The sequence below is a fragment of the Rhagoletis pomonella genome, unplaced genomic scaffold (assembly GCF_013731165.1).
Source record: "Rhagoletis pomonella isolate Grant_MI unplaced genomic scaffold, Rhpom_1.0 Rhpom_scaffold_00002, whole genome shotgun sequence".
NCBI classification, from domain to species: Eukaryota; Metazoa; Arthropoda; class Insecta; order Diptera; family Tephritidae; genus Rhagoletis; species Rhagoletis pomonella.
The window spans coordinates 6115565-6142066 of record NW_023458556.1 but is presented as its reverse complement, the minus strand read 5'-3'; the positions used below and the strand labels follow the sequence as shown (position 1 = coordinate 6142066).

The 26502-nt window shown below is 36.5% G+C and overlaps 2 protein-coding genes across 2 annotated transcripts in view; both read left to right on the top strand.

Annotated features, from left to right (window-relative positions):
- Positions 1 to 26502, top strand: part of LOC118732920 (intraflagellar transport protein 140 homolog) — a 192858-nt gene that overhangs the window by 107889 nt on the left and 58467 nt on the right. The gene's annotated exons all lie outside the window — the stretch shown is intronic.
- LOC118732926 lies at positions 5405 to 6022 on the top strand. Its single transcript, XM_036462053.1, has 2 exons — positions 5405 to 5710; positions 5774 to 6022. Exons 1-2 carry the CDS (start codon positions 5455 to 5457, stop codon positions 5932 to 5934), a joined length of 417 nt encoding a protein of 138 aa, XP_036317946.1. The 5' UTR covers positions 5405 to 5454; the 3' UTR covers positions 5935 to 6022.

The window sequence follows — 26502 nt, the reverse complement described above, 5'->3', positions numbered from 1 at the left end:
AAATTTGAAATTTGTTCTACGCCACACATATGATAAGTAAAAGTAAGCAAGCAGTGTTTAAATTTGCATTCATTAAGAGAGGAAACTGGTTACCTATCTTTATATGCGCAAATTTAAACAAATATTTTTTAGAGTGTATGCAATCTTAAAATTTACTTACCTAAACCAGATTTGCTATTTTCTTCCTATTAAGGATTGCTTTAAAATTATTTCGATTCAATTTAGAAGTTTAGGACAGTTTCAGAAAACTTGGTGTAGTATTTTTTGTAATTGATTTTTGTCAACTTTGTCTCACTGTATTATGAAAAAAATGAAAAGCAATAACGGCGATAGTAAAATAAACATCCCACGTTAAACCAACTTCTATTGAAAAGAAAAATACGTCCTGAGGTAATGAGACACCCTACTTTAGTGGACGACCACTGCGACACCACTTTCCAGGCTATTAGTGGAAGGGTAGCTTAGCCGGGCTTCTTGATGCCCTCGGGAAGACTAAAGCTTGTATCGCTTGTATCGTAAGACTCGTAGAGGAAATTTCAATACCAGGCTGAGCTGGGAAGAAGCTTTTAGTCCCACTACCGGAAAGTTCAGCTTCCTTGACGCAATGTCCGACAACGGTCTGAGTTTTACCGACTTTACCGGGCCCTGAAAAATGCTACGATCAGTCTGCAGTACTAGTTTCCTGTAAATGATGACCCATGAAGTCATATGGCTATCCCTCAATCGAAGGAGCAGAAACAGAATCGATCATGTGATAGCGGGTAGCTACGGCAGTGCTTTCTGGGAGTACTGTTCAACAAACCGTTCATTACGTACCGACGCCGAAAAATAGTTGAATTTCAGATAACGGTCTATTGCTTATTTGACCTATCGGAGGATTGCTAAAGAAAAACTAGCTGAGAAACTTTGGCCTTATCGAAGGTCTACTGATGCAGATGTGTAGCCTCGCTTTTTCGCCAAAAAAAATTGCAATTACTTAGACTGGCAATACAATTAGAATATCGCATAGAAATTTATGCAAATAATCATTTTGCGCAATTGGAATTTTTTATTTTTACTTCAAAGGACACAAATTACATAAATGTTTCTGATGCAGAAAAATATTTCGCAGAATGCAGCAGAAGAAGAAACAAAGATGTGGCTGCAAAAAGGAAACTTTCTTGCACGCAATTTGATTGAGAGGAGCCGGGTGTTGATGGTAAGATGGCGTGCACCGCCCCCTGCCCCAACGAGCAATGAGGCTAAGGCTCGGAATAGAGCATTTAAAAAGTGAGATATGCTTATAAAATACTACATAGTAGAGGAGGGTAGCCGGATGGATGTCTGGCTGGCAAATCGCTGGAGAATTAATGAATGAAAAGGACGACGGTCGAAGAAAATCATAATTGCGCTGCGTTGCAGTATTTTTGCGCTGTAACAGAAGAAACCAAGTGATTTGAGTGGAAGAAATGAATGCTCAAAAGGCACGAATTGATGAGAAATGTAAGTGGGAAACAATGGCGGGCCAACAAATTGACAAGCTGCATGAATTATTAAAAACCGATGGCAAGCGAATGCTGGCTCTGCGCTGATAAAATGTTGCAAGTTCTTGCTTTTTGACGATTTGAACGATTGTTAGCAGCAATTGTTGCCCGAATAGTGAGGATACTTTTGAATAGCCATGAATAGCAAAGTGATGTTGTTTTGTTGCCACAAAGAGACTACATAGAAGCGAGCGAAATCGCTTGAAATGTTTACTAACAAAAAGTGTTGCGCACTAAAATAACACTTCAGCGAGCGTATAATCAAAATTCAAATCAAAAAAGCATTTATGTATAAATAAATGAATGAAATTCCCATCTTAATTGAATGAACGAGCTAACGAATGAATAAATAGCTAAGTGTATGAATGAGTGAGAGGTGAGCGTTGCAAATGAAGGAGCGGCTTGAACGTTTCCATTCGATGTTTCAAATGCTCACTTCGAATTGAATTGGTGTTGCAATTAAGCGCAATCGCTTAGCGGCAGCCATTCAACAATTATATGTATGTATGTATGTACATGCAGCAAATGCCACAACTGCCACTGCAACTGCCACTGCCTGCCGTCAGGCTTCAGAATCGTGTGCACAATTACCCTTTTGGCTGGCTGGCTGGCTGTTTGCTTTTGGTGTATTGTTTCGCTGGCTGTAAAAAGCTTGGCTTGATTTTACTGCTCAAACTCGCTGCAGCTGGGCTCACATTTCGACTGCTGCGACAGTGGAGCTGCTCATTTGGCAAAGACTTTCCAAGTGATTTTCAATAAAGATTGCACTCAAATTGACAAAACGTGTTAGTTTTATTGAGTGGGAAGGTGATTTTATTCAAATTAATTAAAGTTAAGCGCTTTTGCAATTGTTTTGTGTGAATAGGTAAATTGCACCATCTAAGCGCTGGGAAGGCGAATGGAGGCAGGGAAATTATTTGTGTGAACTGTGCAATATATTATATTAAAATTAGCATTTCTAAATTTATAAGGAGCTGTTAAGACTTGCCTCAGTTATAGAGAATAGAATTGATGAAATATATTCTGGACATCCCACTGCTTTTCAAGGTTTTAATGAATCCGATGAAACTCACCTCCGATGTTTGATTGAAGAAAGCAGACTTAGCAAAAACCTAGAAACTATTCCAAATGTTAGTCAAACTTATAAGCGATCCGAGTGCCATATTTCGTCTGAATCCGTGCAGCCGTTTCTGAGCGAAGAGAGGTATCGTATAGTGCCGGTTTTTTACATCATCAAATCCGATATAAACGTTCTCACTTCAAAAAATAAAATCTTATCGCACATCTACAGACCAAGGTCTTTACTTCGACCTCTCATATTAAAATTCGAAAAAAACGGTGCACATCTAATGATCTTGATACTCATATTTTAATATTTCATAAAACTTGCGAATAAGTTAACTAAATACGAATATTCAAAATCCTTTTCAGAAGTATTTTCAAATTAAAATCTTCTTAAATCTCTTTGGCCTAATAGCCAAACTGTGATACATATTTCAGTTACTTGTTTGCCTTAATTTAAGTTTAGTTCGATTTTGTAAACAGGAGGCAACCCTCCTAAATATATTTGAGAACTAAAGCTTTTCAAACCCACCTTTTAATAATTCCTCACACTTATTAAATAGTTTTTTTTGCAACTTTTTAAAAATGTGTCAACCATCTTTAAACATTCTAAATGTTCAAACTAAAGTTTCTTCAACATTCTTTAGCTTGGCACCCGTATTTTCATACTTCAAATAGTTTGCATATAAGTAAATTAAATTCGACTTTTTAAACAGGTGGCAACCCTCGTCAAAAGTAGTTTCAAAATATGTGACAACCCTCCGAGCCTTGTCAAACCAAATTCGATTGATAGCATTATTTTAATAATTCATTAAACTCGTTAAATAATGTGAATTTAACTTTTTAAACGGGTGGCAACCCTCCCTAACCACCTCAAAAATATTCTTAGTGTTAAAACTAAAGATTTCCTAACACTCGCTTGTTTCGCATATTTTAATATTTTATTGTGTATAAGTTAGTTAAAAGTGCTTTATTTCTCAATATATCCTCCTGCTAGCTCCAGCCTTTTCCCCAATATTTTAGTTCCTTCCAAATAATAGGTTTTTTCAGGTCCTCAAAATAAGCGTTGATTTCAGTAATGATCACTTTATTTTACCCAAATCCCTTACCGCCCAGCTATTTGGGTTTGGAAAAAGGAAATATCTAGTTGCTAAGGGCTACTTCTGGCGGATGGTGTAGGAGTTCGTAGCCTAATGGATGGACTTTTTCTATGGAACAGCACTTCTTTTTTGGTAAAATGTTTTGTTGTTGTGTGGGAATAGGGCGGAAAATAGCTCAGCATTTTCAAAATGAAACAGACAAGTCTAAGTGTCATTCCGGAAATATCTACAAGGAGATCCAAGGTAAACCTTTACCTTTCAAGGTTTGACCAGGCATTTGTTAAAGGTTTTCTGATGTTCTGACAGGAAGCAGTCGGGGAATTAGGCCAGGCGTTGGCTCCTATAATCTCTGTATCTGAGAGACCCCAGCCTAAATAGCAACCCACAAATATCTTCTTTTATTTCACTTCATCATCGGCCGACGGCCTTAGAGCCAAGTGCTCAAATCATGGTTGACACTAATCCCCGAATAAACGTGGTTGTCGACGTTACCGACACCGTGTTATATGCATGGAGTCATAAACGTCGATAACGATGTTAACCGATGATTACTGTCAACCAGGCTTTGAGCAACTGGCCCTAAATGAAACAAACGAAGCGACGTTAAATCAACGCGAAAGCTATATATATGTTCATACGTGTGTATGTGAGAGGGCCTTAAGCTTATTTTCTTTAGAAAGTTCCTTAAAAATATTCTTTACTTAAACAAAATCACTTGGCTTTGGTTTTTATTTTTTTTTACCGCTGTTGAAACACTCTTGGAATTTTCAAAATTAAATAAGTTTTGTTTTCAACATTTTCGAATACAATTGAAATTCTCAACTCGAAAAAATCGCTTCGAATATTTATGCACATATGTATGTTTGTATGTATGTATGTACGTCCGTATGTAGAATTCGCTGCATACTGATTTTCTGAAGGTACTTTTCGGAGAACCTTTGCTTCGGTGCAAAAGTCACTCACGTTTTGGTTGTTGCGGCATTCGTTTAAAACAAATTCAAACAACAAATTTTCCGCACAATACAAATGAATAACCAAATGGAACAAATTAATGTGAACGTTAAAATCAAATGGACAGTTTTGTGTGTTCGCAAGGGGAAGCGAAAGCGTAGAGAATTTTTTTTTTATTCGCGAACACATTTGTAAATTGAGAAAAGTTGTTGTCTCGTAATTTCTTCAGAATGCACCCATTTTTGGGTGTACATTAGACTGGGTCGGTCCCCATACAAAAAAAAAAGTTGCTAATGTCCGCCCCTAAATTTAAAGATTATGTTGAGAGGGTTCTGGAAAAATTTTTTTTTTTTTTTTTTAACCCTCCGAAATACAGCCGAAATGGTTTTTTCGTTGTAACTTGGTTATTTGACGGCCGATTTTTAAAATTGATATGTCATTATTTTTGTCTTGAGAAGCTTCACTTTTCGTTCTTATGTCTTTTTAAGCTTTGAAGTCGCGTTCGCATGATAAGGGCAGAAACAAAATTTTACCCCCCCTAAAGTATATTTTTTTCCTTACCAAACGAAAGTACTTAAAAATTCAAGAAAATGTTGCCTTCAAACTATATTACTAAAATAATAAACAAAGGAGTTATAGCACTTTTAATATCACAGGTCAACATGAGTTTCAGATGTAAGTATAATAACACAGTACAACAAAAATTGATTTTTTTTATGCAACAGAGTAACCTAAATTTAAGGATTATGTTGAGAGGATTTCGTTCAGCTATAGAAAATAATGCATATTATTTTCACCCAGAAAATATATTATTAGCCATGATAACCGACGCTGATCCAGAGATACGTAATGATGGGTACGAAAAAATCAAAACAGCACGTCAATATCCACCAGCAGGGCTTCGCGTGTTCAAGGTCCCAAAGCGTGGCGTAATAAACTTTGAAAGTAAGTCGTATGTCAGCATGATCGATTGGAGTCAGTTTAAGATTACGGAACCCCCTTGTGTGCAGTTCTACCCAGATAGTGAACTTACAATGTTTCAATTTTCGGAAAATGAAGTGATAAATATCCCAGGTAAATATCTTCAAACTAAAAACTTCACGGGTCTTATAGTACTTTTAAATCATTTTTTTTTAGAGTTCCTCTGTCATTCCCAGAATACCGAACGGTTTGTGCGTGTTGTTAGTGAGTCTGCAAGTGCTGTCACTGATGAAAAGCGCCTGGGCCACATTTTTGCAAAATTAGAAAGCCGAGACCAATATAAAAGCCTTGATTCGCGCCAAAATTTGCTTAAGTAGCAATAAATATTGTAAGTGAAATAACTTTTTTGTTGATTATTTTAGTAATATAGTTTGAAGGCAACATTTTCTTGAATTTTTAAGTACTTTCGTTTGGTAAGGAAAAAAAATATGCTTTAGGGGGGGTAAAATTTTGTTTCTGCCCTTATCATGCGAACGCGACTTCAAAGCTTAAAAAGACATAAGAACGAAAAGTGAAGCTTCTCAAGACAAAAATAATGACATATCAATTTTAAAAATCGGCCGTCAAATAACCAAGTTACAACGAAAAAACCATTTCGGCTGTATTTCGGAGGGTTAAAAAAAAAAAAAAAAAATTTTTCCAGAACCCTCTCAACATAATCTTTAAATTTAGGGGCGGACATTAGCAACTTTTTTTTTCGACCCAGTCTAGTGTACATATTGCTCTTCCGTTCTTGCTATGCTGCTATTGTATTTTACCGTTGACCACGTGAAACTTGTGATGCGCTGAAATGTTCATAAAATGACTCGAAATTCCAACGGAGCTTCTGTGTTACGCTTCACTACCAGTATTGGAGTGCAGTTCTAAATTACTGTTACATGCCAGTAGAACATTGTTGTCTTTATTGTTAGTATTTCCTTTTATTTTTTAATCTTACATACATACATACATACGTAAGTAGGTATCATATAGGTTGCCGTAGCTTATAAGTGGTTAGAGATGATGATTTTAGATGATTTTAGGACAATAAGGTGCAAGTTTCAAGTCTTTAAAAATTACCGTTGATTTCTGAGAATTTTTTTCTTCCATATAACGCATGAACAAAATCCATTTTTATATGGAAGAAAATGCGCAACACCTTCGATAAAAAAAAACCCCAAATATCAACGGTAATTTTTAGAGACTTGAAACTTGCACCTTATTGTACGAAAATTTAATAGGGTACAAAACTGCGTACTCTTTTCTGAGAAACGGAATTGAAAACTTGAAAATTTGTATGTAAATTTTTTGGTATTTTATAAATTTTCCCGAGTTCCATATGAAATTATGAAATTAAAAAAATTGATTCTGCTGGTTTTTGCTGCTGAACTAACATTTTTTTTAATAAAAAAATAATAGTGATTTCGTTTCTTCCAAAAAATGTCGCCCTTTTTGCCTTACAAGGGTGTGACATTTAAAGAAAAGATCACAAAATCGTCTCACCCTTTGCCTTTATTTTAGAACCAAACACGAAAAGAGAAAGCGACAATCAAAATACGACATTTTTTGGTACATAAGAAAAATTTGGTATGGAAAATAAAAAATAACGCAACGTCAGGGTGTTCATATTTTTGGCGCTGACTGTATGTACATATATAAGGTGGAAAAAATGTTTATATTAAAGTGAAGTGCGCTGTAAATATATTACGAGTGATATCGATAAATTGCACTGGTCTACAAATTTCAACTTTTTTTCTGCGAATAAGACGGGACCTGGTGTTTCTGAACGGATTTTTCGTGCTGAACACGAATCCCTGATCTAAGGGTGCATGCGATTAATTCGGCATAGGGCTCATTCGAAAGGGCACGGTTTAGCCTTTAATTTCTGATATATGCAAAATTTGTACCACGTCAGGGTTCAGCTCTATAATTTTTCGAAAATGGCCAAAAACGCTGTTTTTAGGGGTTTCAACCCCTTTTTTCTCGAAAACGTGACGTGATGGGAAGTTTTGGACCCCAGATTCGTGTTCAGCACGAAAAATCCGTTCGGAAACACCAGGTCCCGTCTTATTCGCAAAACCCTTGTAGACCAGTGTTGTTAATGACAGAATCGACGTCGATAAAGAATACAAATCGGTATGTGACGAATGTCTGCTTAACAAAGTACGTTTAAATGTGAATATAATCTCAATCGAAGCTCATTACACAGTCAAATCCCAGCGTCCATTTTTGTTCACTTTAATATTTGGCATTTCTCCTACTTGTCGCGAAAATAATCGATAAAACGAGGTTGGACTAATCAATTTTTGGATAAAGATCTGCTACTAAGCGTATCTTTTTCACTATCTTAAAAGAAAGTGCACATGTAAAGCCGTTAAAATACCTTTTAAGTAATCTGCTACTCCTAAAATATTTATGTCACCAAAATAAAAAAAATTCAAAAATAGGTTTTCAAACTACACTTTTTCTTTCTTTCGTAAGGGCGATCCCTTGTCTAGTAGACATACTATTTTTTATTTTCGAAAAAATAAATATTTTCGAAAAAATATAACGCACAGCATTTTTAAACTTTTTGGCATCGCCATTTCCTGCATTTATTATTTTATATGGAAAGTACAACATCCAATATGTAACTTGTATAAACGCAAATGCATCCAAATCATAATATCTACATATTTTTAACTTGCAGCAAACAGCATAAACAACCGCAAAAAAAAAAACCATTCAAAGCGGTGAATTATCAGCTGATGGCCGCACAGAAATTTTTGTAACAAACCCGCTGCAAAAGCACCAGTCACCAAACCCAAACAGTGGCCCCTCCAACTTGGCGCGCCCACAGCCTCTCTCCATCCGTTCTCCAAGTGCTGTTTGCCCCAAGTCCCCTGCAACAGCAGCTTGCAGCGCCTGCAAAATTTCTCCAACTCACCATCACATTGCAGCAGCAACAGTAGCAGTAACATTTGTTGCAGCGAAAGCTGCCTGTAAAGTTTTCTGCACATCGATTTTGCTAATCTGTAGAATGTTGGTTCTCGCAGAGCGATGTGTGTATCTGCTACTGCACCTGCTATTGGCTGCAAGCGCACCAGCTGGTGGGGTGTGTGCGCCGTCCTCAGCACACCCAAAAGCCAGCGATGCCAAACTCTACACCAGGAATGTGGCGCTCTATTTCAACGCGATTCGCTCTACTTAACAGCCTAACTTTGTACGCGCACAACGCGTCCCAACGGCGGCATGGTGGGCATTCAGCTTAGAAGGCCGCGACTACCCACTTTGCAAGCTTGCCTATTTCACTTCCTTTCTTCTGCAAACTGGTCAAAGTGCGCTGCGTTCTCTTCCTTTCTCTCACACTCTGTCTCTTCTCTTCTAATCTACACAATAATCTCCACTTGAGCTGAGACTTAATACACGTTTTTCGCGTAGTCGCGCTCTCCGAGCTTCCTGCCACTCGCTCCATCTGCATCAGCTGTATCAGTTTTTAGTGCATAGTAGTGTCACTGACTTCGTGACACGCGGATGGCCATACGGTAGGCAGCTAAAACGCGGCAGTGTCGCTGCGCGTGTGTCATTGAGCGGTTGGAGAGTGCGTTGCGCCGACGCTAGAGGAGGGGGTGGCATTGCGCTGTTTTGCTTCAATGGCAAACTTTTCCTTTTTTCTGTTGTTCGGCTGCTGAGATACTTTTGAAGCGCCCGCCTCTCGAGCAGCCAGCCACTCCACTCCACTCCACTCGACTGGAGAGCGCGCAGGCGGTCAGGGACGACGTCTTTCTGTATGGGAAGTTGTGCGCTGCACAACCTTTTGCGAGATGCAGCGCTCTTCCTGGTGTGGTGGCTCTACAATGCTAATGACTAAATGTGGTGCGTGCGAGTGTCGGCGGGGGGGGGGGGGGGGGAACAAAAATCGATGCCAACATTGACAATGGGTGTTCATGGCAAGTGTGACAGGCGCTGTTGCCACTGCTCCAAAAGCGCGTGTTCGAGCGCCCACCCGCTTACACGCCTTTGGACTTGGCGACTTCGCTCCAGCCCCCCTAACTTTGCACTTCTGCTTCTTCTCATCGCTGTTGCATCTAAAATATACAGATACTTTTTTTTTGTTGAATGCTCCAAGTTTGCATGCGCACTTGTGTGTGTGTGTGTGTGTGTGTGTATGTGCGTGTGGAAAGTGCAAGTTGTGCTTTCTTTTATATGTGTAAGCTTATAAATAAACATACATACATATACACATGTATGTACATACATATGTAAGTATGTAGTTAGTTGGCGCGCGTAAGTAATTAAGAGTTTTACAGCTGCGGCGAGGCAACACAGGGCGGCCGGTTGTCATTGTTGAAGTACTCGTGATGGTGGTGGTAGAAAAGCAATAGAACGAGGATGTAGTGGCGTCGAGTTGGATGTTGGGCACTCAAAGTTGTTGATATTGTGTTGATGTGAATTCGCAAGCGTCATAAACATCTTTAAATTGTCTGAAGCTCCTCTTATTATGAAAAGACAAAGTTGCTCAGTTCGTTAGTAGCGCAATGTTCTCAGGAGAATGCGATGGCTTGATAATTATGCATCTTTAAAGAGTACGAATTGCATTTTTCGAATATTTATGTATGTATCCATGTTTAGGAAGGAGCTTGGTTGCGCTACATTGCGAAAAGAATTAGGTAAATATATATTTTTTTTGCAACAGATGGTTTAGTAGCCGTAACCAAATCGTGTAACTTTAAGCAATTCACGTGTTGAGAGCAACACATTTAGTTGTTGTAACTAAACTCTTTTCTCAGTGTATAATTAGAAGGGTCGAAATGTTTAAGCTTTCGCTTGAAGTTGCTTATTTTGCTTATTCAGCTTTTCCAAGCTTAATTTTAACGATCATGCTTATTTTGCTTATTTCAATATATAAAGCTAAGTGCGGAACTTTTAAGTAAATGGTCAAGAAATAAATTGCTATCATTTCCTGTGTGTGTGAACAGTAGTGTCCAAGGAGTTTTTTCATTCCGAAGTAAGGGAACGGGCATATATTTCTATTGAAAACAAGGATGCCTTGTAATCGTCACAAACAAACTTTAGAAAATCGTAGTAGAATGCGTAGCAAATTTCTTAAGAACTTCGTACTGCTTATAGGCCAGTATGCAGCTCTCAAGAAAACGGCCAAGAAAAACATTGCCATTATTTCGTGTGTGTGTCCAAGGAATTTTGACATCTGATACTTCACAGCCTGTGACAGCCTGTTGTCTCACTCTTTCCTCAAGAAATAATGGAACGGGCATATATTTTTGTTGCAAACATGGGTTGCGTTGTGCTCTTTTTTTACAAAAACTTTAGAAAGCCGTAGTAGGAAAAGTAGCAAATTTCTTAACCCTTAATTAGGCGCATGGGGTCAAGGCCATTTCAAGTTGAAAAAAAAACATCTTGGAGTGCTTGGAGCTTGCTCGCGCTCTTTCTAGCTTTCTAACTCCCGCGAGGTACCTAATTTAGTTACGGTCAGAATATCGGCGTTTACACATGTGTCGCTACTCTCTTGAGTGCTGACCCCATGCGAACCACTTACGTAACATTTTTTGGCAGAGGTACGATTTTATTTTTTATCTAAGTTTGAAGTCAAAATTATGCTTTTCTTTCTTAAAGTTAACTATAATAAAAAGCTTTAGTATTTGTGATATTAGACATTTCGTTTTATTTATTTAGTCACAGCTAGAACATCGTCGCGTCACATGTGTCGCTACTCTCTTGAGTGCTGACCCCATGCGAACCATTTACGTAACATTTTTGGCGGTGGTAATATATTAACGATAATAGAGTACTTTAATATATTTATATATAATACGCAATTCGTTTTTTTATTTGTAACTCTATTTTTTCAACACTTTAATTGGGGTCACTCGGTACCCCATGCGACTAATTGCGTGATTTTCTTTATGCGCCTATTTAAGGGTTAAGAACTGCGTACTGCCTTAAGGAAATTTTGCTGAAGTAAATTTCTTAGCAATTTTTTGTACGTAATTTTAAATGGAGTTTTTGCTTTGCTTGAGAGCTGCATACTGGCCTTAAGAACATTTGGCTGAATAAATTTTTCTTGATCATTTATTAGGCTGTTTCTTAATTCATCGAACTTTAGAAATGTTTACAAATAACAGCATAAAAACTAATTTGTTTTTTTTTAATCCGTAACTCCAATTGCATTTCTGCTTGGATACAAAAATTTAAAACCAACGGTTCGTCTTTACGGGAAATAATTTATCTCAAATGGAGAATAACGAATTAAAAAAAAAAAATTAAAACGACCAGCGCAGATCTCCATTATTTGAGAATATCAGGCGACACTTGTATGTCCATTGTAATTTTCCAATCCATGAAATAAACTGAATAAAAAACAAAACATTAAACTGTACTTAATTTTTGTTATTTTGCAAGCATATTTACCAATGTTTTAGTGCTTATCTAAGCGATTAAAATTGATTTTTCCGCGCTTATTTTCTTCGGTCCCGTCCATCACACACATCGTAAAGCTGAAATAGTAGTCGGAAAATTGTCGCTATCATATCTGTTGGCTCAATTGCCAATCAAGAAAAAGAAATTTTTTGCAAATGTATTACGTGTCGAAAGCCATAATCGGAAAATCTTTTTGCAGTTTTCTTTGCATGCACTGTTTTACTTTTTAATGAAAACTACAACTTTCCACAGGTGACTTTTCTTGAGTGCAAAAATGAATATTTTAAAAATGCTAATAGGAAACTCCATTTTACAAAAGAATTAGGTTAATGGAAAAGTTTTTGAAATATGCGTTTATTTGCATACTTGCTTTCAGTAAATTTATTAAAAAAAAATAAATGAAATATTACTCAGTTATTCTCATAGCTTACAAAATGACTAATAAATCCCTTTTGATTTATTTGCTTAGTTTCTATAAAAATTCACATTACGGTATATGCCTGTATAGTTAGTATACATACAAACATTTGTTTTGTTTTGTTTGTGCATTTTTCAATGTACATACATATGTACCTACATGACTAATTTAGATTTTCGCATTAAATATTTCTCTGCCGGAGCTTAGACATTTTTCACTTCAATTTACCACCAACCTGTGCATTTCCAACGCAGAGTGGACAGTAGTATCCCCAGCTTCCGACGCATCGCACAAACAACAAACAATTTGGGTCAAACACATAATTCAAATACTTGAAGAACATTTTTCATGCCCCCGGCAAACAATGAATGAGGATGTGAAGCCATTGACCATCAAGTGACTGTCCTTATATACTACAACGTACATGCCTACATACATATATGTATGTAACTACTAACGTATAATATCTTCATTTGATTTGCTCGCTTAGCATTTCGCCTCTAAAGTCGCACATATGTATCAGTTCGTACTTCAACTTCGGCCAGTAAAGGGAGTGACAGGGAGGGATCATGAAGCAATGAACGGTACTCTTAAAATTTTATTGGAGAATTGAAGTAAAGTTAGATGGCAAACAAATTTAATAACCGATTAATCGGCTAATTGATTAATCGAAAGCATTCGATTACAACAATAATTGCAATTAATCGTAAGAAATTAATCGGTCTTTTCGATTTAAACCGAAAATTAATAAAAACCATTGACCACGTTATAAAAATTTACTGTTTTATTTAAGGATACATTTCTTGTTAATTTGTGGAGGTTTTCCCATGAATTCAGTGCGCAAACAATCAAGAAAACTAAAAATGAAGGGAAAAAATAATTGAAAATATGTAAAACAGTATACCCGTTATACACCCCATGTCAAAATTATAAGCGCACCACAAAATTTTTTTTCGTTATTTAATTTTAGTTTTTTTTTTTTTAATACAGCTTATTCTTTAGCAGATACCATACAAATATAAACATATTAAACTTTGTGCAATATTAAAAAAAATAAATAAAAAAAATCTAGTCTTTTTAATTAGATTTCTTAGAAAGATTTTCAGTATGCAGTTTTGTAGCCCATACGATTTTTGTATAAAAAATGGCAAGATTGAAGTTGGTACTCGGTAACTCGGTGTTCGGTAATTTTCACCCATGTATTTTGTTTGTGTAAAATTATTTTGTTATCGGTTTACCGGTTACCGGATTATCGTGGTAGAAGCTTGTTAATTTTCTAGTAGTTGGTAAACTGCAATCAGCTGTTCGATTTTTATCCAATTTTAAATCCGCCCGCTGCCATGCTAAAGGCACAAAGCATATGAGTAAATAAAATTCCATAAATTTTTCTGTTACAAGTAATTTTTATTTATGGGAAAAAGCTACGAATCAGCTGTTGGTAGACATAGTCTACCAGAATAACAAAATACAGCTGAAATGGATAGCAAATCCACCATAGATCAGGTATTCACAATACGCCAAATCTTGGAAGAGACCCGAGAGAATAGGATTGACACACACACCATCTATTTGTCGACTTAAAAGCCGCATTCGACAGCACTAAAAGGATGTGCCGATACGCTGCGATGTCTGAGTTTGGCATCTCCGCGCAACTGATACAACTAGCTTCGTCAGAATTGGGAGATACCTCTCCGAGCCGTTTGCCACCAAACATGGTTTGAGACAGGGCGACTCCCTTTCGTCGTGTGATTTCTTTAATCTGATGTTGGAGAAGATAATAAGAGCTGCAGAACTGAACCGCCCAAAAACAATTTTCTATAAGAGCGTGCAATTGCTGGCGTATGCCGACGACATCGATGTTATCGGTAAAAACAAGGGCTACGCCTGTTCTGCCTTCTCGGCATTGGATAGAGAAGCAAAGCGAATGGGTCTGGTGGTGAACGAGGACAAAACGAAGTATCCCCTGTCATCACACACACAGTCAGAGCATACGCGTTTTGGCACCCACGTCACTGTTGACAGTTACAAATTTGAAAAAGTAGACGACTTCGTTTATTTGGGAACCAACGCTAACACCGATAATAATGTCAGCATGGAAATCCAACGGAGTATCACTCTTGCCAACAAGTACAACTTTGGGCTGAGTAGGCAATTGAGAAGTAAAGTCCTCTCTACGAAGCACCAGATCTGAGAGTATTGAATTCGGAGAGCCTGGTGGTACCAGATGAAGAGGAAGGCCCCACTACGATGGAGAAGGACTTGGCTTTACTTGGAATTTACATTTGGCGTCAGCTGGTAAAGAAGAGAAATTACCAGTGTGCTTTGTTGAGCTCGGCCAAAATCGCTTAGGCGGTTACTGCACCGAAGAAGAAGAAGAAGAAGATGTAAGTTTGAATTCAATACGGTGTGACTTAAACATCAGCGTTAACAATGTGCCTCTTTGAACACACTTAGCCAACAGTGTGCTATAATAGTTCCTTGGTTAATTTTGTGTCATGCCTGCTGCTGCCATATCGATCGATACCCACCAACCGCCTTTCACTACTTTTGCGGTTGTGATTTTTCTTTAGAGATTTTCAGCCATTTCCACACATTTTCCTTAATGCGGTACAAATATCGTAACTGTCGTTCAAGTGTCTTCTACACCGTCGCCGCTGTTGTGGCTCTTTGTAGCTATGCGTCCTACTCACCCATCAACGACTACATAGAAAAGGCAAGGTGGAAAATGGGCATAACAAAAATAAAAAACAAATAAACGTAGTTCAATAGCTAAACTCATTAATGCGTAAAAAGGTTGCGTTAGCCAGTTGGCCTCCAGGCTGGACGAGCGGCCCCTAACGGTGGAAGCGACAAGGCGACGAAGCGCAATAAGATTTACTAGCACATGAATTCCGTTTCGTTGCAAATTCAAAGTAGACTCACATTTGTTGCGGCGTAGTGCCGTTCAAGCGACCATAAAACTACTTGTGACTAAGAAACTTTTAGCTTCAAAAACTAAACAAGAAAAAAAGAAAATAATAATAACAAATCTGCCGCTGGGTGCAGTGGCTAAGACGTCTGAACTTTTTGCTGTCCCCCATTACGGCGTGAGCAGGTAGGGCCAGGTACGGCAGCAGTTTCGAGTCATGGCTGAATGTGGCAGCAAAAAGGGCTAACGCATTAGGGACAGTTGGGACCTGAGTAGTGTGATTTTCGAAGCGAGTGCTACAACAGAGGCGGAAAAGCGTAAGAAAATAAATTTCAATGAAAAAAAACTAAAACTGTGGTGTGGAAAAATATGTAATTTCACAGTGCGTCACCTTCGAGAACGGCGATTATCCGGAGAGAAAAGAGTGCAATGGCAAGCGTTGGCAAACGGTGAAGGGCGAAGGCAGCGTCAAAATAACAACAAAAATGCGTAACGGCAACTAGTAGGCCACATGGCCTAGCAAATGCAGTAGCAGTAAAATGCAAATGAAAATTGACAGTGGGTAAATGCAATGCGAATAGGGCAAGTTGAGTGATTTATTAGGGAGTAAGAAGAATGCATTTAAAGCCCTTTTTCTAAACTTAAACTTGTTAAATTTTAATTCGGTATCGATATTGAGCGATGGTTATAATGATATCAATAGCCCAGAAAGCGATAACAAAATTAATAACAAATCACAAAAAAGAAAGACGTACCGTTACTCACAGAAGTGTTTGTTATTTTTTATATTCATAAATTTTTTTTTTTATAGGAAAGAAAACTTGCAACACCGTTAGCGGAAAAATTATCAAAAACCAACGCGAATTTTTAGCGACATACAACTTGCGCTTTATGATACTGAAATTTAATGGGCTACAAAGCTGGAAACACGAAAATTTTTAAATATTTTTCTTAGAAAGTTAGAAATTTTTATAAGAACTTTAATAAATTCTCTGAATTTAATGAAGTTTGAAACATGTAATATTGTAGGTTTTCTTATTGAATGAACTACATATGTATATTTAAAATAAAAATTTACAAAAAATATTTATAATGGAAAAGCTTCTGAAACACATACTCTGTTAACTTAACTTAACGTAACTTAACCAAACCTCTGAAACATCAAAAAAGTAAAAACCTAAAGAAGAAAACACCGAACGAAGAACTTCTCTTGTTAAGCTGGTTTCCTTATTTTATTTGTGTGGAATTACCATTCTAAAATTAAAAAAGTAAGTAACTACACCTGTACTATTTATCTATGTTATTGTTCACTCAGGCCCACTGTTCTAATGTTGGCCAACTGCGGCAGCAATAATGCTGGAACATTAAGTTTTAATGTTCGGATTTGCCAGCTGGTGACCATTTTCACACTGCTTTTACGCGTTTTACTATAGTTTTTTTTTTTAGTTATACCCCTTTTTGCGACCGTAAACTGCTTTTTTGCTAGCATGTACATAGATTTGAATGTACGAATATTGTGTAGCACAACTGTATTATTTAATACGTAAGTAAATGTTGTTAATGTAGATTCTGATATTACGCTACGAATGCGCTTCAAATTTGTTTAAGTTGTTAGTTGGACAGGTAAGCCTTTTAACTAAAATTTGTTTTACGTTTTAGGTTATTCTAATTTGGAGGTCATCGTCTCAGCATACGTCTGCCAAAAGCCGATCTAATCTGTTATGATGAGGTTAAATATGTGAGTGGTCAACGGATCTATATTTAAAATCAAAAATGAGGTGTCAGTTTACAGGGATTAGTCTGTAAAGGTGCAGTAAAGTGTTATTTCTTTGAAAAGGGTTGCCGCCTGTTAAAATATTGAAGTCAATTTGTTTAGTGAGTTAAATGAATTAGATATTGCAATAAGGGTATCAATCAGCATGGTTTTGAAAATACTTTACTTCTTAAAAACACGTATTAGAGTTACCACCTCTTTAAGCAATTAACTTCAATGTAATTAATGGATTTCGATAACTGAAACATGTATAATAGCATGGGTATCAGAATAAAGAACAAATTTAAAATATTAAGCAAAAACTAAGTGAAGAATAAACAAATTCCTGAGGGTTAATTTAAGGGTTCAGTAATATGAAAGGAGTAAGAAAACATATCACTCATTGGCAATGTATGCACTTACACACTGTAATAAAATAACAAATTCGATACCGTAACCCTTTCGTTTGATATAAATATTTTAATATTTTATATATATAAAATCTGTTATAATTTAATTAAATTCGATTTGCAAACATGTGGCAACTCTCATCAAAATATTTGCATGCTATGCTATGCTTAAATCTCCTTCGTCTGACTACCATATACATATCTGGTGATACATATTTCAGTCACCTAGTTCCCCAAATTAAAATGAAATTTGATTTTTTATACAGGTGGCAACCCTCCTACATGTAGTTAAGAAATAAACTCTTTCGAAACCCATTTAGACTGATACCCATCTTTTAATAATTTGAATAAAATTTTTTAACAGGTGGAAAATCGAACGAATGGTGCAGATCTCATGGCATCAACAAAAAATTTATAAAATTATTTCATGCCAAAATCACATTATTTCGCAAAGAGCAAACAAGTATTAAGTATATTTTTATTTTATTTTACAACAGATAAAATACCATACTTTTGATTTATGAAATTAAAAAAAAAACATGATTTTACATTATATTTAGATTTATTCTTTTAAACTTAAGTAATATTTTGATTTTCAACAAAATAAGTTGGCATTTAAAATATAGCGAGTCTAAACTACAGAATTCAAATTTTTTTAATAAAGAAATTTTGCAATTACTTTAAGCTATTTTAAACGGAAAAATTAAAAATTGAACTTAATATAATAATATATAAGTTGTAAAATATTTGGTTTAAAATACGTCAACTCCAAGGGCCCTTTTTTCGTATTTTATAAAAAAACTTTGAAATATCAAAATAAATTATTTGAACTGGCAGCAACATATATGTACATAAATATCTTGAAAATTCCGCGAAGCACATACACATACGGTCTACACTTTGTAAATATTTATGAATTTATTTGACCACCTTTTTAATTATTTTATGAGCTTTAGCTCGATTTCCAAATCAAATTTCTCTGCGTGTACACACACACATACCTACGTGCGCATAAATTGATGATTAATTTCTACCAACTTTTCGAACTTAATGCATTTTCTCATGAAAAATTCCAACCACTGAATGAATGTTATGTGCGGTTTTCACAAAATAATTGCATTTAGCCTCATCAATATGTCAGCGATATAACTTTAATTGCATAAACCTAATAATTTATGCAGCAAATATACACACATACATACATACGCAATTACACAGCCAATAAAAGTAAAAAAAAAAAACAAAAACAACATGCAAACATGCCCTACCAAATTAAGTAAATGTACACAGAATTCAGCGATTCATTCATGCAAAACGAAATCAAAAAAAAAAAAATAATTCGTAGATTTGTACTTCAATAATTTTCACTACTTCTTGCAAATGCATTTATTTTGCCATATTTATGAGAAAAATTATGCGCGAGATAAAATTCGAATTAAGCGCACGAAATTACAATTAATACTACAAGCCGCTGTATGTGTGTGTGTGTGTGTGTGTGTGTGTGTGTGCGTCTGGGTGTTAGTGCCGTAAATTAGGTCAACTGCGCTTAATTTACTTCAAATACTTAATTTGCATTATAAGCATGCTAACCAACACACACACACGCACATATATACATGCATTAGTTTGTAAAAAATTAAATGCGGAAATAAATTTAAATAAATAAATACATGCATAAGTCGGTGAAGTACACTCGTAAATTATTGTTTTTGTTTGTTTGCCTGACTTTTAATGCCAGCCGAACAAAAACACAAAAATAACAGCGACTAGCAGAAACTAAGCCTCGTGGGTCGAATAATGTTGTTGGAAATCCAATTGGCAAACTGTGAAAGCGCCCATTAATGTCAGTAATTAAAAACCCAAATAATAGCAATGGACGCAACAATGCGGCGTACAAAAACAACGCTGCAAAATCGAAATTCCAAATTGGAATGAGCGTGGTGGGCGCAGTCTGCTTCCACCCAGCCACTTAGTTAGTTTGCTCATCGCATATCGCCTAGCTGTGCATCAATGATTTATTTTCCTAAATGGAAATGCATAAATTCTATGATATTTCAATATGCGAAAGCCATAAAGTGCCACAAAAACCAACCAACCGAAGCAAACGGTGAGTAACTAAGTATGATACACAAATGGATGCAGATGCTTGCATGTCCATATGCATATAAATATGTACATATACATACATACATAAGTACACACAAAGGCGGAACTGGAAATTCTTAAAAAAGGAGCTTAGCAAGTTATGGTCTTGGGCATACATTTATCTTAACAAAGGGCCACCTACATACATATGTACATATTTCCTTCAACAGGAACAAGGCTCGAAGAACTCGAAAGTCTCGAAGCTCTTATTAACAGTGGTGAGAAAACTTTTTCTGAAAAAATACTCGCGAGCTTTTAGGCTTAAGAGCAGAGCTAAGTCGTAATGATTCCTTTATGAATTAAATTACTCTCAATTACAAATTACAAGGAATTGTTTAGTTCACAGCAAAGGTATTGATGATTACTTTTTCAATTCCTTTGTTGTAATAATCTTTTTCATTCCAGTTGAAAGGAATTGAAAAATAAAATGTTTGCTTCTAATTCTATTCCTCAAAGTTATTTAAAAAGTAATCGAAAAAAATTTATTAAATAAGTTGTTGACTCTTGAACAGGGTTCGTATTTGCACACACATGCGCAGCACATCCTAACATTTTACGCTCACACACGTGTGCTGTGCATATAAAAAATTAAAAACTTGCTCACATCACATGTGTGTGCTGTTTGGTAAAAAGCACGGGCACATGTGTGTACTTTATTTTTATTAATATAAAGCACACGCACATGTGTGTGCTTTGCGTAGAGAAACTTATACACTTCGATTTCTATCTCAAATCTTAAAATAATTTTTTAATATGTTTTCTGTCATATAAAAAACAAACAACACCTCACTTGTTATTGAATTGTCTTTCAAAAAATAACGTTTAATAATAAAAATATATTATGTGCATGTGCATGGGCTGAAATTTGTACAAAAATCGGCTCACACACATGAGCATGTGCTTAATAACAAACAGCACACACTTTTCTGTGAGCAGAGTTTGTTTTCCACTTATGCACACACATGTGTATGAGCAGTGAGTACAAGTTGAAAGTGTTTCTGGCGTGTGTGTGAGCAGAGCATGTGTGTGCAAATACGAACCCTGCTCTTGAATTGCAATAGCTTTCTTCAATTTTTAAGTTGCTATCAGCCTTGAATAAATAACTTTAACATAATTAGCGTCACTAATTGGACTTTAAGTTGGCCGAAGAACTTAACCTGCAGCTGCTCAGATTGTAGGATAACCATTAAATTTTCCGGATCCTACCGTGAACGTAAGCGGCAGATAAGACCCAATATTTCGAACAGTCCACCCTCTTGCTCCTTCGGGCACTGTTTTATTGGACTAATCCCAACATATCTATACAAAAGTATGTACTGACTTAATGGTGTGTATTATGACACCCTTAATGGTACACAAATTAGTGTCCCAACTGGGGCCTTTAGAGCGCCCTTACCAGTTACACTGGAGCTCCTACCACCTATGCATTTATAAACCAATTATAATCCTAATCATACTACATACTCGTAAATAAACTTTCAGTATCTCAACTACTTTTACAAAAAAACTTAGTACTCTTTCAATTCCAGGTAATGGCATTGTTGGAAAATAGATTACATTTTAAATTACTTTTCAAGGAATTACAATATGCAATTCCTGTAATAGAATTAAGGAAAAATAATTACATTTGAAATTACTTCAAAGGAATTGGAAAAGGAATCAACTCCTCCTTTGCTGTGGACTGAAGGAATTGGTTCCTAATTACAGTTACTGAGGAATGTAATTAAAATGACTGAGGAATATAATTGTAATTGTAATGTAATTGCATTTTCCCAACTCTAATTACGAGCTTAGAATATACTTACATACCTGTTTACCAAAGAATTGTATGCAAATAAGAGGGTAGAACAAGTATCACGCAGCAGTCCCTGATTGAGATTTGATATACAATTGCCTGAAGCGATCAGATTATCCTTCTTAAATGGAGCACATTGGAGCTACCGAGCGGATGTGTAATTGAAGTGACAAATCTTTGGTAAAGTCTGAATCATAGAAGGCATAAACAGCAGACACGGTTCCTTTCTTATTAAGTCCATTGTTATTGGGGAAACGAGATTATATGGAACTGTCTTGCTGATGTGTCTGAAACAAGTTATGAGGTACTTTATATAAAAATTTTGATGGCTGCCGGTTTATACATCCGAAGTACAATATTTGCTTGATAGGAAGGTCCCAACCGATGAATCACAAAATTGTGATTATAGGCCTATAAAAAGAATGCCAAATGAAGCTCAATCGTAGGGTATCTACATATGTTTTTAGTTTTTCAAGATCCTATTAAAGTTTAAAAAGTTTAGAAGGATGATTCTTCTATAAATCTTTAATATCCACCTTCTGCCTAAAATCTCAGCACCCTTTCCTATATTCGGATCATAATCAAAGTTTCACACAAACCGAAGCGAGGATAAAGTAGGATGGGGCTCCTAACAAAGCCCAAGGAACGCGAATAGAGTACTCAGCCTTATCCGATTACAGCGGATCTCTACCTCATATTTTTTTTATTCTGCCATCTTTGGAACCAATTATAAATACAGAAACAAAACGCTCCTCCAAAAGCAATCTATTCCGCCTCAACATAAGCAAAGGCTTCACCAAGCCCTTTGACTAAGTCTACAAGGAAGGAAGACAGCAGGTGCAACCGCACCCAGCAATCATACCTTTTTGGCCGAGCTTCTCCTACAACTTGCTGTTTTTAAACAAATCAATCGATCTATAGTTTTTCGCTGCCCTGAATGATAGATGGTTTCTTACGGATAGTGTTGGGAGTATCGAGTACTTTTGAGAATCGAGTACTCTCTTTTAATATACATATGTTGGTAACATTTCAGTGCTTAGTATAGAAATATCACAAGCTGGCAGGACTTTATTCAAATTAATATATTAATCCCAAATAACGCCGATTGAATGCTTAATACTTTGGAGTACTCAGTATCGATACTTTTAAAAATCGGGTACTGTTGATCCATTTGAGAATCGAGTTCAGAGTACTTTTGGTATCGATACTGCCCAACACTACTTATAGAAGCATACCTATAATGCACTCGACCGCTGTTAGCAACGAGTTTTTAGAAGCTCTCGGACCAACGGCCGTACCTGTAACCACTCAGCTAATAACATTAAAATCGTTGTATGGCCTATAAGGGAGGACTTCGCGAACCTGAAAGATGACATTCAATGGGCGAAGTTAAAAATTTTGGTTTTCGATAACGTATCATACGGAAAGGTGTTGGTCTCCAACAGAACTGAAAAGGGCCAAATGCCCGGAGTCTAGACTCGATACTTTACTCTTAAAGAAAGCGACACATCAAAACACCAAGAGAAGTAACTGCAAACCGCATTATCAAAAGTAGAGCCACAACGATTAACCCCCGATCGTAGGTCCGTCCTTGGACGTGCATATGTGAGTGAATTTGTGTTTATATAACTATGGAGGTAACTAAATTGTGGGTAAAGCGTTGTTTTGCATGTTGCCAACAATACTAATCTTACTTATGTTGTTCAATCGAAGCAAAGTTAAAACCTCATTTGGTTTATTATTCCGCTGTGCTCTATCCGATGCTTGCAATTTATTTATTACAATGAAATAATTGCAATATGTATGTTATTGAAATTTAATTCGAAATGCGCGAAATGTTTGCAATATATTTTATGTGTGTAATTTATTTGAGCATAAATATGAGTACATTAATTACAAATCAAAATCGATTTTTGGATACTACGTATGCACATTACCACCCTACTGCCGGGATCTATTCTGAACTTTATAGGGTCTCTCGGGCTGGCTGAGGTATTGTGAAGAGTGGAGGGCACAACCTACTGGTCTCAGTGCTTCGTTTATCTTAGCTATCTGTGCATGTACATATGTATGTATGATGTGTGGTTACTCACTGGCGATGCCATTGCACAGTGGTCGAGTTTGCGAAACACCTGGCCAAAGGTACAAAAGTGATAGGTAGGTACTCAATGGAGTAATCCCTTGGAGTAGTTTTGTACTACTCTGATGTAATGCCGAGCTGGGATATTGAAATGTTTATTGGACCACTTTCCTTATATACATTTCTGTTAATTTTGGCCTACTCCTTCACCCTTTGGGAGTACTCTTTATATGCATGGCTGGAGTAGTCGCGATTTATGCAGGGTAGTGCCATATACATACACACATATGTATGTGTGCGTGAGTGCTATAAATATGTATGTATGTATATATGTACGTATGTACCCTGTGGAGAAAATCTCCAGTTATGAACTGGCGTGGTTCTAGTACATTTAGACCCAGTACTGGTTCGCGATAAATCTCTTTTGCATGCAAACAACTGAAGAAATTATCATGGCGATGTTCTAGGAAGTGTCAACTGTCCCCCGCTGCATCCCTTTTTCGATAGTTCTGAACTAGACGAAAGCAAAAAGTATCATGATTTTTCAATCTTTTTGGTACTTCCGTGAGTGCGATTTTAAATTATTTTCAAAGACATGTGTTTTCAATTTGAAATTACTTTTGTTTACATACCTTTGGCCGTAGCTGAGTTTGCAGAGGTGCTCGCTGTTATTGGTTAGATTCCGGACTGTCCCAGGATGTTAAAATGTTAACACAAACTTTGTTTTGTATTACCAAACTATGAGAAAGCATCTGTGAAGTTCAGAGTGATAGCGTGTTTGAACGAAAACCCCACCAAACACATATCTATGTAAAGTAAACAGGCCCCTCGCTGCATCCTTTTTTCCATAATTCCCTACCAGTTCTAAATTCGTAACCTAAGATATAGATTTCTAATGAAACAAGTGAAATAAAATAGTTTTTTAATAGTACCACAACTGGCTGATTTTGGACTGGTGGGGATATAGTTACTATCGGACTGGTTCATTTGTGGCGATAAAGATCTAGTACAGAACTAGAAATTTGGTTCACTAGTCCGCGGCTTCCCTGCAGGGTAAGTATGCAAACAACATCTACCCAGTGGCAAAATGTAGGAACCGGTCTAGTTATTTGAAAAAGGCCGATGTGCTTGAAATTTGGCAAATACGTAGCTTATTGCCTGGATTAACGTATAGGATTTTTTTTGTGATAGGTGGATCAGATATCGATCTATTAGCAAAAATCGTATGTATGGTCCGATTTGTTTGAAATTCGCTACATGTATGTATTATAGATATACATACATAGAATATAATTGAATGATTCTTTTACAGTTCCAAAGGTGTTTTAAGGCACCGCAAAGCATGCGGGTATCGGCTATTTATCCATACTTATTATCTTTGCTTTCTTTTTATAAGAGGTGATCTCGCGAACGACTGTACCGATTTTTTTGAAATTTTGGTCATCTACTACAGATGGTTGGATAAGGCTATCACACTTTTCCCAAAAATACCAGAACTGCCATTATATCTTAATTTTTGCTTGACACCCGGGAGAGAGTGATTGATCCACATACAAACATATAAGAACTGAATTCCTCGCGATCGCATTTATGGAGCTCAATATACCTAATAGTAAATATAGATCGTTCGGATCTGCACTGCGCATGATCATGAAGTTTATAATAAAAAAACCACTGGATGTACCTTGCTCGATATCGAGCTAAGAGCTCGCAATATCCCTAGGGGGAAATCCTCATATTGCAGCAAGGCTCCCACAGAATTTTTTTATTCCTGTATAACTTATATGTATGTATGCATAAACCTACATTTGCAATTCTGAAAATATTAACATATCGCCTTCCGAAGCAAGAACTCCGCTAATTTAATTGCCTAAAAACTCTCCACTGGACCCTACCGAACAAAAGTCCTTTCTCAAATTCGTAAATTAGTATATCCGTTTGCTGTTATTTGCATAGCATTTTGAATGCGTATCTCTGTATATGTGCTTACATTCGTAAATATGTAAGTAGGTACACATGTGTGTCTGCAATGCCGCTCATAACCGTTAAAAGTGGTTTGCGCAAAGGTTCCACTGCAACAGCAATGCATTTTTGCGGCAACATATATGAATATGCATTCGTACGTGTGGGCGCTAAAATCCTCGTACATGTGTTTTATAAAAATGCAAATTACGATAACCGGATTAAAGAAAAAAAAAAAAAAATGTTCGAAATTATAATTCGTAGCGGAGGCAAATGAATGTGCAAAATGGACCAAACCACTAAAGCGCGGCGCTTACCGAAAGCAGAGCAGAGCATAGAGTCACTATGTATATGCGAGCGGATGATATTAGTTGAAAAATGTTGCCATTTGTTGGGATTATTTGCGATCGGAAATTGTGGCATCGACGATAACAACGTAATGCGAAGTGAGCGAGCGAGTGGGTGTAAGTGTTGTTGGCATTAAGAATGTTGATGTTTATTAGAGAGGAAAATGGCGGTAGCATGGCTACAGGATGGGCATGGAGGGCAAGAATGAAGTGAGAGTGTACAAATGGCATGGCAATGCTTTCACAATAATTATTGCACTGGAAATGGCAGCTCGAAGTGATTGGGTTTTGCGCATTGCCTGTTTGGCGAGCTGAAGTGGACACATACCGTCCTTACATACATATTTACATAAATGCTTTACTTTTGCATCCTTGTGGCCGTGTTGCACATGTGTATGTATGCATTTAGCGAATGTGTGCGAATACTTATATGAATGCAGTTTGTATTCGAATGTCAGCTTGTGTTTGTAGTAGGGCTGTGCGATTAATTGATTACTCAAAATTTTAATTAATCATAAAGTAAATAACTCAATTATTCGATTAATTGGAAATTATGATTACTCAAAAGTTCAGTTACTCGAGTAATCAAGATTTTTGATTAACCAAAAACAAAAATATTTGAGTAATTTGCTTTATGATTAATCAACATTTCGAGTAAAATGAGTAATCAA